General features: G+C 42.5%; 1 protein-coding gene across 2 annotated transcripts in view; it reads right to left on the bottom strand.

Moving 5' to 3' along the window:
* Window positions 1-11,552: 11,552 nt before the first annotated feature.
* The window catches only part of LOC125455135 (EMILIN-1-A-like), a 33,575-nt gene continuing 30,997 nt past the window's right edge, over window positions 11,553-14,130 (bottom strand). For both annotated transcript variants that reach the window (XM_048536787.2, XM_048536788.2), the window contains exons 5-7: window positions 13,062-13,106; window positions 12,475-12,609; window positions 11,553-12,386 (exon numbers count right to left, since the gene is read on the bottom strand). In XM_048536787.2, coding sequence (XP_048392744.1) covers window positions 12,058-12,386; window positions 12,475-12,609; window positions 13,062-13,106 — 509 coding nt within the window. In that variant the 3' untranslated portion in view covers window positions 11,553-12,057. The remainder of the gene's footprint in view (window positions 12,387-12,474; window positions 12,610-13,061; window positions 13,107-14,130) is intronic.

Below are 14,130 nucleotides of genomic sequence, written 5' to 3'. Positions count from 1 at the left end.
TGCAGTCATTGATACAGCTGCAGTGGTATCACCCTCCATTAGGACTGGGTGGCCATTTAGCCAGATGCTTATTTTGGTTGGTTCTGATTTAGATTGTGCTAAGTAATTTAACTGCTCCCACTGAATGTTGGTGGGATTTCCAGGATGTGCACTGTCCTGCATAACGGCCTATGAGTTCCAGTACTCAGTTCAGGCCTGATGGGATTTTTTTTGTCTCAATGTCTAAATACCTGCCCCCACTACAATGGCCCACTGGCCCAGACCCTTGAGAAAATTTTAAACTGTTTGACCCGAGGCTTGGCTTTGTTTTGGGGCTTTACTGTGGGCTAACTTCAAGTGCCTCTGCTCAGGATATATCTTGAATGAGGCAATGCAATTACCTTCACTACGTAGTGTTCCCCAAGCTCAGTCAGCCTGGTGACAGTGGCCACTTCCATCGGAATACCCTGAAACTCATGCTGCACTTACTGCATTTTCCAATGACAAAACCAATTGCAGGGCCTTTCTGAAGTCCTGCTGGGCTCAGGCTGTATGCACTTTTGCATGGTCACTTGATTAATCCTACATATCAAGTGGTTTCTCAGCATCTGACGTCGGGTTAGATCAAAATCACATGCCTCAGCCAGACATTGTAACCTTGAAAAAATCCTGATACAAATCCCCCTGGTTCTCGAACTGCTAGTTCAAACCAATAGTGTCTTAGAATGAAAGGAGACTTAGGATCATAATATTCCTTAGTTAAGTCTGTCAACTCTTGAAAGGTTTTAGTATCTGGTGCCTCAGGGAAAGTTCAACTTCTAACAACCGTGAAAAGCTACAGGTCCACAATGTCAGCGCCGTACCCGTTGTGGCCTCCTCTACATCGGGAAAACCAAGCGGAGGCTTGGGGACCATTTTGTGGAACACCTACATGCATTCGGTTCGCAATAAACAACTGCACCTCCCAGTTGTGAACCATTTCAACACCCCCTCCCAATCCTTAGACAACATGTCCATCCTGGACCTCCTGCAGTGCCACAAAGTTGCCACCCAAAGGTTGCAGGAACAGCAACTCATATTCCTCCCATAACCCTGCAGCCCAATGGTATCAATGTGGACTTCACAAGCTTCAAAATCTCCTCTCCCACCACTGCATCCCAAAACCATTGCAGCTCATCCCCGCCTCCCTAATCTGTTCTTCCTTTCACCCATCCCCTCCTCCCACCTCAAGCCGCACCTCCATTTCCTACCACTAACCTCATCCCGCCCCCTTGACCTGTCCGTCCTCTCTGGACTGACCTATCCCCTCCCTACCTCCCCACATATACTCTCCTCTCCACCTATCTTCTCCTCTATCCACCTTCAATCCGCCTTCCCCTCTCTCCCTATTTATTTCAGAACCCTCTCCCCATCCCCCTTTTCTGATGAAGGGTCTAGGCCTAGCTTTCCTGCCCCTGAGATGCTGTTTGGCCTGCTGTGTTCATCCAGCTTCACACTTTGTTATCTCGCACTCTTTACACATACCTGGGCCCAGCCTTCAATGACAGAATTAAATGGGTTAGGTTCCCCAAATAGTGGCATGATGCCAGAAATGCTTACCCCAACTCAAAGAAGCTGTTGAGATGAAATCTCTTCAGAGGTGTATTTTACTCATCACTAAAATAAACTCCACAAAAGCCAGTATTCCAACACCTAGTCACCCTTTATTTACATGTGCCGGCTTCTAAAGTAAACAGAACACTTTACGCTCCTCTTTATATCTGTCAGCCTGGACTCCGTAATTAGACCAGGTTTACAGCTCCAATCAGGGAGCTAATATTTTATCAGATCTATCTGCTGATTTTTCTCCAATCACTATACTACGCAAGCAAACAATTTCACAGTTTTCACATTACGATCTATCTGCTGTGTCATTGACAATTCATTTAAGATCTCTTGAAGCCTCCTTCCATCCCCCACACAACTTACATTCCCACCAAGATATCAAAGTGTGGAGCTGGATGAACACAGCAGGCCAAGCAACATCTCAGGAGCACAAAAGCTGACGTTTGGGGCCTAGACCCTTCCTCAGAGAGGGGGATGGGGAGAGGGAACTGGAATAAATAGGGAGAGAGGGGGAGGTGGACCGAAGATGGAGAGAAAAGAAGATAGGTAGAGAGGACCGTATAGGTGAGGTGGTAAGTAGGAAATGGAGGTGCGGCTTGGGGTGGGAGGAAGGAATGGGTGCGAGGAAGAACAGGTTAGGGAAGCAGAGACAGGCTGGGCTGGTTTTGGGATGCAGTGGGGTGGGGGACGAGCTGGGCTGGTTTTGGGTTGCAGTGGGGGAGGGGACGAGCTGGGCTGGTTTTGGGATGCGGTGGGGGAAGGGAGATTTTGAAGCTGGTGAAGTCCACATTGATACCATTGGGCTGCAGGGTTCCCAAGCGTTGCAGAACACCTCCGCTCAGTTTGCAACAAACAACTGCACCTCCCAGTCGCGAACCATTTTAACTCCCCCTCCCATTCCTCAGACATACACCCATTACATTCCCACCAGTTTGGTGTCATCACCAAATTTGGAAACATTACAATTGGTTTCCAGATCCATTAATCTTTTGAAGTACTGTTTCAATTTTTAGATAATTTGCAATCAACCTGCCCAGGAATGTTATGATCTGCCTCTACAATAAAAGACACTTGAACTGGGACGTCCTGGCCCAGAGGCAGTGACACTGAAACTACACTGTAAGAACTCCCTGGTTCCTCAATGCAAATCACAGACTGTGAATATCTGTGGACCTAGTACTGAGCTTTGTGGTTCCCCACACTAACAACCTGCCATATCCCGATAATCCATTTGTTTCAGCTCTCTGCTTTCTGTCTATTAACCAAAGCTCAATCCATTCTAGTACATTCCCCCAATCCCACGCACTCTAATTTTATTTATTAACCTCCAGTGTGGGGCCTTATCAAAAGCCTTCTGGAAATTCAAATACATCACATCCGCTGGTTCTCCTTTGTGCTTCAAATAATATTCTCAAACTTGAAGTTTATTGAACATGATTCCCCTTTCATAAATGTATGTTGATTATGCCCAGTGTTACCGTTCTTCTCTAAATGCACCAACTATCTCTCTAGCTGTTGTTACGAAGTTGAACTGGCCCATGAGTTGGTACTCATGAGTTGGAAGGCAGGAAGTTAGAATTTATTTGTAAAAATGATAGTGGGGGAGAATAGTGCATGGTTCCTTTAAAAGATTGTGCTTTGTCTGTGCTTAGAAGTTGGCATATACTTTACTGAGAGTCCTAAATTGAAGCAAGTGTATCAAAAGGCAGGCAAAACAGCAGTCTTGTTTTGCTAACACGGTGTGAAGCTGAATGAACACAGCAGGCTAAGAGGAGCAGGAAAGTTTGACGTTTCGGGTCAAGACCCTTTTTCAGCTTCTCCAGCATCGGCAGTTCCTACTATCTCTGTAACAGTCTTGTTTTGACGTTTTGACAAGAAGCTGGACTCAACCAAATAATTTAAACCAAGCATTCAGTGATTGAAAGCCAATTGAATTTAAAAATGATGGTTTTGACAACCTGAAACCCATGTGTCAATGGGGGTATATAAGAAGGGGGTTTTTGAAAGATGGGGTGAGAACTACCATCTGAAGCAGAAGCAAATCCACCATCTGAGAGATAAACCTAGCTCCTGCAGAAAATCATTAAGCTCTTGAAAAAGAAAGCATCATCAAAGGGTGCCACAACACTTCTTACTAAGTGTCCTCAGAAGAAATTACAGAGAAAACATCCCCGACAGCAGGAGTATCAGAAGAAAGGCTCAAAATGCAGTGAGAAAGGTAAAGTATTCCAGAAGAGACATTCTGTGTGAACTCTGAGATACTAAGTTTTATATCATATTACTTGGGTTATATAAATGGAATTTGGGTTTAGTGGAATAGCATACCAACAGAATTTTGTTCAGTTAGGGAATAGTTAGGTGTTGGGGGTAATTGTTCAGTTTGTTAGTAATCCTGTTAATTTGTTCAGTGTTAGGGTTAAATAAATAAATTGTTACATGTTGCTTAGAAAGTGAGTATCAGAGATTCGTTTCATTTAACTACACTTAGAACATAGAACATAGAACATAGAAAAGTACAGCACAGTACAGGCCCTTTGGCCCACGATGTTGTGCCGTGGAATAATCCATATCCAAAAATAAAATAACCTAACCTACATTCCCCTCAATTCACTGCTGTCCATGTGCATGTCCAGCAGTCGTTTAAATGTCACTAATGACTCTGCTTCCACGACTACCACTGGTAAACTATTCCATGCGCTCACAACTCTCTGGGTGAAGAACCTCCCTCTGACGTCACCTCTATACCATCCTCCTAACACCTTAAAACTATGACCCCTCGTGGCAGTCAGTCCTGCCCTGGGGAAAAGTCTCTGGCTATCGACTCTATCCATGCCTCTCAATTCTAACTGATTCTGAGGGACAAGGCGAGCTTCTCTGGGTGTATTGGCTTTAATTATTAGAGGGCAACCTCTACTCCCACCATAACAGATTGGAGCTGATGTCTTCAGTTAATTATTGGAGGTTTTCAACCTTCTCCACTTCGTAACACCATGCAAGGGACTTGTCAACCCATAATGTGGGAGATTTTGCAGTTTGGATCAGAAATTGGCTTGCTGAAAGAAGACAGAGGGTTGTAGTTGATGGGAAATGTTCTTCCTGAAGACCAGTTACTAATGGTGTACCGCAAGGGTCGGTGTTGGGTCCACTGCTGTTTGCCATTTTTATAAATGCCCTGGATGTGGGCGTAGAAGGATGGGCTAGTAAATTTGCAGATAACACTAAGGTCGGTGGAGTTGTGGATAGTGACGAAGGATGCTGTAGGTTGCAGAGAGACATAGATAAGCTGCAGAGCTGGGCTGAGAGGTGGCAAATGGAGTTTAATGCGGACAAGTGTGAGGTGATGCACTTTGGTAGGAGTAACTGGAAGGCAAATTCCTGGGCTAATGGTAAGATTCTCAGTAGTGTAGATGAGCAGAGAGATCTCGGTGTCCATGTACACAGATCCTTGAAAGTTGCCACCCAGGTTGACAGGGCATGTAAGAAGGCATACAGTGTTTTAGCTTTTATTAATAGAGGGATCGAATTCCGGAACCAAGAGGTTATGGTGCAGCTGTACAAAACTCTGGTGCGGCCGCACTTGGAGTATTGTGTACAGTTCTGATTTACCAGGATGTTGCCTGGTCTGGGGGGAAGGTCTTATGAGGAAAGGCTGAGGGATCTGAGGCTGTTTTCATTAGAGAGAAGAAGATTGAGAGGTGACTTAATTGAAACATATAAAATAATCAGAGCGTTAGATAGGGTGGATAGGGAGAGCCTTTTTCCTAGGATGGTAACGGCGAGCATGAGGGGGCATAGCTTTAAATTGAGGGGTGAAGGATATAGGACAGATATCAGAGGTAGGTTCCTTACTCAGAGAGTAGTAAGGGAATGGAACGCTTTGCCTGCAACGGTAGTAGATTTGCCAACTTTAGGTACATTTAAGTCGTCATTGGATGAGCCTATGGATGTACATGGAATAGTGTAGGTTAGATGGGCTTCAGATCGGTATGACAGGTCGGCACAACATCGAGGGCCAAAAGGCCTGTACTGTGCTGTAATGTTCTATGTTCTATTTATCTTTGCTAATTTCCTTCCCCTTTCACAAACCTGAAATAACTTTTAAAGTAACAGAGATAATGGGAACTGCAGATGCTGGAGAATCCAAGACAACAAAATGTGAGGCTGGATGAACACAGCAGGCCAAGCAGCATCTCAGGAGCACAAAAGCTGACGTTTCGGGCCTAGACTCTTCATCAGATGAATCCTCTGATGAAGGGTCTAGGCCCGAAACGTCAGCTTTTGTGCTCCTGAGATGCTGCTTGGCCTGCTGTGTTCATCCAGCCTCACATTTTGTTGTCTTGGATAACTTTTAAAGTATACAGGAAGTAAAACAGAAGTTGCTGGAAAACCTCAGCAGGTCTGGCAGCATTTGTGAAGAAAAAGATCAAGAGTTAACATTTTCAGTCCAGCGAACCTTCTCGGAACTCAACCCAAAATGTTAACTCTGTTTTTTTCATCATACATGCTGTCAGAATGGCTGAGTTTTTCTAACAACTTCTGATTTTGTTCCTGATTTACAGCATCCACAGTTCTTTCGGTTGTTAAAGTATACATGTTCCCTGCTAGTTTGCATTCATAGCCTCTTAATTAGGATCTTGGTCCTCCTGTGGATTCCAATGTTTGCTGCCTCCTTGTCTTTTTTATAAGCTTTTCTCAGATTTGTACATCTTGACTGGATAATGATGGGATAGTGTAGGGGGAAGGGCTTAGAGTAGTTCACAGGTCGGCACAACATCGAGGGCCGAAGGGCCTGTTCTGTGCTGTATTGTTCTATGTTCTATGATTTCTGATTTAAGATGCTTTCTTACTGAAGGAACGATTTCTTCCCTAACAATGAGTCTTACCTTAGCGTCTTCTCCTTTTTCCTGACCCCCGAAATGGTAAATATTATTCAAAATTCAGTTCACAATCTGTCACCTAAAAGCTATTGTCACTGAAATGACAATTGAATCATATCTACTTACCTTATTTTGTGCTCAAATCATCAAGCTTTTCGTAGTGCAATGTGTATTCAGATGTAATGCCTTTAATTCCGCCTTTTTAATTGTTGCTCTTCTGTACTTCATGTATCTTTTTCATTTTCTATGTTTTGCTCATTATTGCTTCCCTTGAACCTGAGCTACTTCTTAAATTCTCATCCCCCAGATAACCTCGTTTAAACCCTCCACATATTGACGATCTCCCCACAAGGATATTAGTCCTCATCCTTCAAAGATGCAGTCTGTTTGGCTTGTACATGTCCCTCTTGCCCTGACACTGGTACTGATGCTTCAGAAATCTGATGGCCTCTCTCACAATGCCAGAGCTCAAGTCACATTATCATTTGCTGATTCTCTGTTCACAAGCATGTGGCACTGGTTCTAATCCTGAGGCTATTGCTTCAGATGTTCTGCTTCTCAATCTCTCTCCCAGCTTCCTGAAATCTGCTTTCAGGACATAATCCTCTTTTCCTGTCTAAGTCATTGGCACAGATATGGACCACAATTTCTGTATAATCACGCTGCCAGCAGAAGAATGTCCTGCAGCCATTTTGTGGCATCCTTGTCCCTGGAGCTAGATAGGCAGCCTACAATGCTGAACTTTATATTCAGAAATGCCAAACTAACTAATGAATGTTTTATCACTACTGCTTTTCTCCCCTCCCCCCAAACTTCCTGCCCTCCTGCCCAGCTGAGGTGCATATGGTGTTCCAAAATTTATTTTTTTCCCTGTGAAACCAATGCCCTTACTGCCCGGTAGCCAAAGCAGAAAAATAATTAGCAAGTGGGATCTCAAGATTCCTGCAACTCATCCATTCCCTTTCTGCCTCCATGCTCCTAGCCTGTGTTGTGTCCATCCCTCTGAACGTACTACCCAGGTAGCTCCCACCCTTGTAGATGTGTCACACTGACTCCAGCCATTTCTTAAGTTCCAAAATGCAGAGATCTGCTTTCTGCAGCTGGAGACACTTCTTGGACAAGTAGTTTTGTAGATACTCTTTTGTAGTAGTGTCCATAACATACCATGTGCCGCTGGACATAGGGTCCATGCGACAGAACTGCCCTGCCATGCCCACATTAACACAAGTGAAGAAAATTTTATTTTACTTTGGTTTATTAAATTAAGTTTTATTTGGGTCTAATTCAAGATGATGAAGTCCATAAGAAATAGGAAAAGGAGTCGGCCATTCAGGTCCTCATGCCAGCTCCACCATTCATTAGGCTCATAGCTGATTTGACATTCCTCACAATTCACTTCCCTGTATTATTATAGTCATAGAATCCCTCCAGGGCAGAAGCAGGCAATTTGGCCCATCAAGTCCACATTCATTGTCGAAAGAGCATCCCACCTAGACACACCCCTTACTCTATCACTGAAACCCTGCATTTCCCACGGCTAATCCGCTTGGCTTGCACATCCCCTGGATATGATGGGCAATTAAGAACAGCCAATCTACATAAGCTGCACATCTTTGGACTGTGGGAGGAAATCTACGCAGACACGGGCAGAATGTGCAGTGTCCACACAGACAGTTGCCGGAGGCTGGAATTGAACCCAGGTCGCTGGTGTTGGGAGGCAGTGGTGCTAACACCTGAGTCACCAAGTTACTCCCATAACTCTCAATTTCCCAAAATGATCAAGAACCTATCTCTCTTAGCTTTAAGTACACATAAGGATACTGTACCCACAAGACCATAGGTTCTAATCTTGTACTTAACCTCTATGAGGTACCTTGTTGAACACCTTCCTGAAATCCAGATACAACACATATTGGCTTCTCTATCCACACTGATAGAGACTTCCTTGAAAATCTTGAATACGTGAGCTAGACCTGATTTCCCTTTCACAAAGCCATGCTGACTGCTTGAGTAGATTTTCCAAATGTGTTGTTATTACTTCCTTCAGATATTCAAATATTTTTCCAACAACAGATGTTAGGTTAATCGGCCTATCATTCCCTGTCTTTACCTCCCTTTTTGAATAAGGGTGTCACATTGGCAGTTTCCCAACCTTCTGGTACTCTCTAGAATCCAAGGACTTTTGGAAAATTACAACCATCGCATCTACTATCTCTGTGAGAATATCAAGAACTCAAGAGGTGGAATAGGCAAATCAACTCCTCAAACCTGCTCCACCATTTAATTCAATCATGGCTGATTTACTCTCAGCCTCAACTCTACTTATCTGCCTACCACCATCACTCCTTAACCCGTTGCTAATTAAATATCTCTCTCCCCTGTCCACTGTACTCTGGGTTAATGAATCCCACAGATTTATGACTTTTTAAGGAAAGTAATTCCTCCACATCTACATTAAAACTGCCACCTTTTAGTACAGATCTGTGGCTCCCACTCTAGGAAGTCCCACAAGGGGAAATATCCAATCTACATCCACTATGCTAATCTCCATCAGCATCTTGAATACCACATTAGATATTCTCACTCTTCTAAACTCTAGTGATTTATAAACCTAAATGGCTCAATTTGTCTCCATAAGACAAACTTTTTATCTCTGCAATTAGTCCTAAGATATTTCTCTGAACTGCTTCCAATGCAATTATATCACTCCTCAAGTAAGGAGATGAAAATTGTACAGTGTATTCCAGATGTGATCACACCAGTGTACAATCGAAATAACAGTTACCTGCTTTAATCCTCCATTCCTTTAGCAATGACTGCCAAAATTCCATTTTCCTTCATTGCCAGCTGCACCTGCATACTGTCTTTCTCCAAGTCATGCACGAGAACATTCATCACTTTGTACCAAAGCATTTTGAAATTTCTCTCCATTTAGGTAATAAACTGTCATTTTATTCTTCCAACCAAAATAGATAATCTCTCACTTATTTACATTACGCTCCTTCTGCCAAACGCTGGCCCATTCACCTAACCTATCCACATCCGTTTGTAAATTTCTTATTTCTTCAATGCAGCTTACTTTCCCACATGTTTTCATGTCATCTGCAAATTTGGCTATAGTACATTTCATTCCTGCATCCATCATTAATACCGATACAAAACTTGGAGGAAGGAAGCAAATGTACAACAGTCAAATTTGCAGTGACACAAAAAAATAGGTGGCAAAGCATGTTTTGAGAGAAATACAGCTCACAGATAGGCCCAGTGGGCAAAAAAAAGAAGTATAATGTGGAAAAATGTGTAGTTCATTTTGGAAGGGAGAAGAAAATATATTTCAGTTGGAGAAAAACTGTAAAAAGCTTGAACACAAAAATGCTTGTGGATACTGTGCACAAAACATAACTGTGCAAGGTGCTGGTGAGACCACATTTGATTTGATTTGATTTGAGGTACAGTGAAAGTACTGCAAGCAGTTTTAGTCTCCTTAGTTAAGAAAAAGTATCATTTAATCAGATCTAATTCAGAAAACGTTAATGACGATGCTCCATGGTATGGAGGAATTTTATTATGAGCACAGGTTAAACAGGATGGAATTCTACTCATTGGAGTTTAGAAGAACTAAAGGTGATCTCATTGAAACATGCAAAGTTCTTAAGGAGCTTGACAGGGTCAGTGCTGAGAGGATGCTTTCCCTCTCGGGAGAGTCCAGGACTCAGAATTAAATGGCACCAACTTATGACTGAGAAGAGGAAAAATATCTTCTCTCAGAGGGTTGTTAAGTCTTTGCAATTTCTTGCCGTGGGTCAGAGCTCGTCTGTATATTTAAGGCTGAGAGATAGATGGATAGATTCTTGATCAGGAGATGTGAGCAGTGTCATATTAGCTATGATCGTTCTGAATGATGAAGCAGGTTCGAGGTTTGAAAGGTTTACTTCTGTTCCTGTTTATTATGGTCTTATATGGGCCTCAAGAGTAAAACCCTCTGGTGCCCCCCATTAGTTACAGATTTCCAACTAGGAAAAAGACCCATTAATTTCAAGTCTCTGTTTTCTGTTGCTTAGCCAATCCTCTGTTTAAGCAATTATATTTCTTCCAAACCTGTGTGATCTTATCTTGTGCATTAACCTTTTATGTGGCACCTTAGCAATGCCTTCTTATAGTCTAATTAAACTGTATCTACACCATCCTCATTGTCTACATTGCTTGTTAAGTCTTCAAAGTGCACTAGCAAACATGATTTACCCTTCGTAAAACAATGCTGACTCTGGTGGATTAGATTTTGACTTTCAAATGTCCCATTACTACTTCCTTAATAATGTATTCCAACAATTTCCTAATGACAGACATTAAACTAACTGGTGTATAGTTTCCTACTTTTGTGCTGTCCCCCTTTTTATATAAGGGTGTTACATTAGCACTTCCCAGTCCCCTCGAACCTTTCCAGAATACAGGGAATCTTCAAATATTATAACCAATGGATTCCTTATCTTTTCTGCCACTTCCTTTCTGCTCCTAGGTTGTAGGCCATTAGGCCCTGGGAATTTGTCTGCCTCCAATACCAATAATTTGCTCACTACTTATTTTTCCCTAGTGGTAGTGATTAGTTTTAAGTTCTTCCTTCTCAATAACCTCTGCATTACCTGTTACTGTTAGGATAGTTTCAGTGTCTTTTATCATGAAAACTGAAGTAAATTGTTGATTTAGTGTCTCTCCCATTTCTATGTTCCCCATGTCCAATTCTATAGTCTCATCCTCTAAGAGACCAATATTCACTTTAGTGCACTGTTCCTTTTTAGGCACTTATAAACCTTATAACTCTTCTTATGTCCCAATGCTAAACCTTACCAGCACTGATACATCCAACTCATACAGAATACTTTATTAATTGCAATAGACCTCACTTAAAGCACATCTTTCTCTCACGTACCAAATTTGCACATGCACTTAAATCACCACTTACCAGATCTAAATGTCATATTGTGTCTCTGTCTCCTGCCTACACCCTCACAGAGGAGGGAGAATGGAGGAAGTGTTTGAAATCAATCAAGGTTCCAAACAACTTTGGTTGGATACAATGAGACAATACCAGCATTAAAAAAGTGAACTTTTTATTAATAAACAATCACCTGTGAACTGACAGTTTTCACAAGAAACTCAGTTCCTTCAATTCTTCTCCATATTTCAGACACCAAACTTCCTCAGCCATCTGCCGGATCCTGGACATTGGGTCAAGTCTTTAGTTAAATGTACATCTTTTTTAAAAAGGTAAAATAGGGGTGGGAGGTCAGAATTTGAAAGCCTTGGTTTTTGAGCTCCCTCCTGCAACATCAGTTGGTCCCAGAGATTGTTGCATACCTTACATTATATTAAATACTTCAGCCGCAGTGTGGAGCAAAAACAGAAATTGCTGGAGAGACTCAGCAGATCTTGCAGCATCTGTGGAGAGAAAGCAGAGTTAACATTTTGGGTCCAGTGACCCTTCTTCAGCAGTGTGGAGATTGGTCTCTCAATCTTGTAGTTGGTATGAAAGAGCTCTGAATATATTTCTGTTTAAGTACTGCCCTCAAGAGAGGGTATTCCCCAGGAGGACCATTCATCAAATATCTTCATCATCATACAAAAGAACCCCATTAAAAACAGTCAGTGGTTCATCTGAATGGGCCAGTCTGCCTGTAACCAGATCAATACAGACAGTGTCACCTTGGCGGAGTGGTAAGATGATGTTGAAAATTCCCAGGGATGCTGAGATAGGTTGGTTCCCCAGCACGGGCCTGTTCTCCAGTCCTTCGGGTTGAAAACCCCCTGAGTCAATCCTTGCCAGTCCTATGTTAGATTTTGCAAGAACTGCTTCAATCCTCTGGTTGCGATGTCCGGTTAGAATGGCACTAATGAAATAACGACCATCATATGGAACGGTAAAGATACCTGAAAACAACAGGAGAGAGTGCTTTCAAGGTTAAAGGGGACGATCAAAAGATTTGAAAGTAGTTAAAGTAGAGAGCCCAGGTCTCACCTGTGTTTGGATTGTAATGGTTTCCATCATTCACCATCACCTTATCAAAAAGGATTGTCCCAGGATTGAGTTGAGGGGTGGTGAGAGCCGCTGAGAATGAAATCCGTTCAATGAAGGCATCTTCGCCAGCAGGACCTGAGAGAATTACAATGCATCAGAATTCAAAATACACGGAGTATGGTCAACCACACCAGAAAAGAAGGGTAGAACACTGGAAGACACAGAATCAGAGACACTGACACTACATCTGAAAGAATTGTTTTTTTGGTGAGTAAGTGCCACTGAAGGTCCTGCCAAGAACATCTAGATATTTTTCAATCAACCTGTTCCAGCATGTTATGTCGCACCTCTGGATATAACTTGAAACCAGGCCTCCCGGCACAGAGGTAAGGACACTGATATAGTGCCATAAGAGCTCTGAGCAAGAATATCTTCTATTACTTGGCTGATGATTGAACCAGAAGTGGGTAAATTGGCTATGACATCATCCCTGGTATGACAGGTTATAGCAGGGATAGAGATGGAGGAGCATAGAAGTTGATACTGTGGGACAGCACAGAAAACTGGTCTTAATGGGCATGCCCTACCTTGTGGTCCAGGTGGTCCAGGCAGTCCAGGGGGTCCTTCAATTCCTAGAAAAGACAATACAATGAAGAACCAGATTTAGACTTTTCTCACTTCTTTCATCAATAAGACAAGGAGATAAGCTAACCAGTCACCCACAAATCACTCTAGAGACCAACCAAACCATGTTTGATCCACTATCCCATGAATAGCCATTGTTGGGTGCCTCCTTTGAGAAAGTCTAATTGTCTCCTCTTGTTTCCCTAACTATTATCCAATTTTCCAATGTCACCCTTCCCCACAATCATGGTAACTGTCCCTTTCTCTCCTCCAAAGTCACCTGATCTTCAACGCCACTTTCCACTGCCGTCAATCCCCTCCAGGCACTAACACTACCACTCTACCTCCCTCTTTGTAGGTCACAGCTTTTCCACCTTTTAAAAGATTTATCATTTATCTGGAAGGCACAATCAGAACAACATTTAATGGAGGAACAGGAAGAGGTCACTTAGGCCCTTCAGCCTGTTCTGCTGTTAAATGAGATCATGGTGCATCTGCGAACAGCTCCACGTATTCTTAATAATAATAGCTAAGAAACTATTTCCAGCATTAGGCTTAAAATAACAATCTAGCATCAATTTTGATTTCAGTTCAATATTTTGCAACTTGTTCTGTGGAGAAATCTTTCATAATTTGACTCCTGAAAAGCCTGCCTCTCATATTCTGACAATGGCGCTTTGACTTCCAAAGCGCCAGAAATTATTTACCCTATTTGCTGCTTTTAGTATATCGAAAGGTTCAATCAAATCACTGTTTAACTTACTAAATTCCAGTGACTACAATGCTATTTTTAAGGTAGAAGTGATGGATTCTTGTTGGGCAGGGAATCAAAGGGTAGCCGGGGGTGAATGTGATAGAGTAGACATAATAAGATCACAGTTCTGCACACAATCATAACCAATGCATGCTAGAATTTCAAAACCAGTTGGAGAGAGAGAAACTGAACTAGTGTTCTGGAGTTAAATAAAAGCAGTTACATTGGTATGAGGACAGGTTTGGCCCTAGTGGAATAGGCAGGGAAATTGAAAGATA

Source organism: Stegostoma tigrinum, chromosome 9 (assembly GCF_030684315.1).
Source record: "Stegostoma tigrinum isolate sSteTig4 chromosome 9, sSteTig4.hap1, whole genome shotgun sequence".
Classification (NCBI taxonomy): domain Eukaryota; kingdom Metazoa; phylum Chordata; class Chondrichthyes; order Orectolobiformes; family Stegostomatidae; genus Stegostoma; species Stegostoma tigrinum.
The sequence above is the reverse complement of the archived record's forward strand: the minus strand, read 5'-3'. Positions and strand labels throughout refer to the sequence as shown.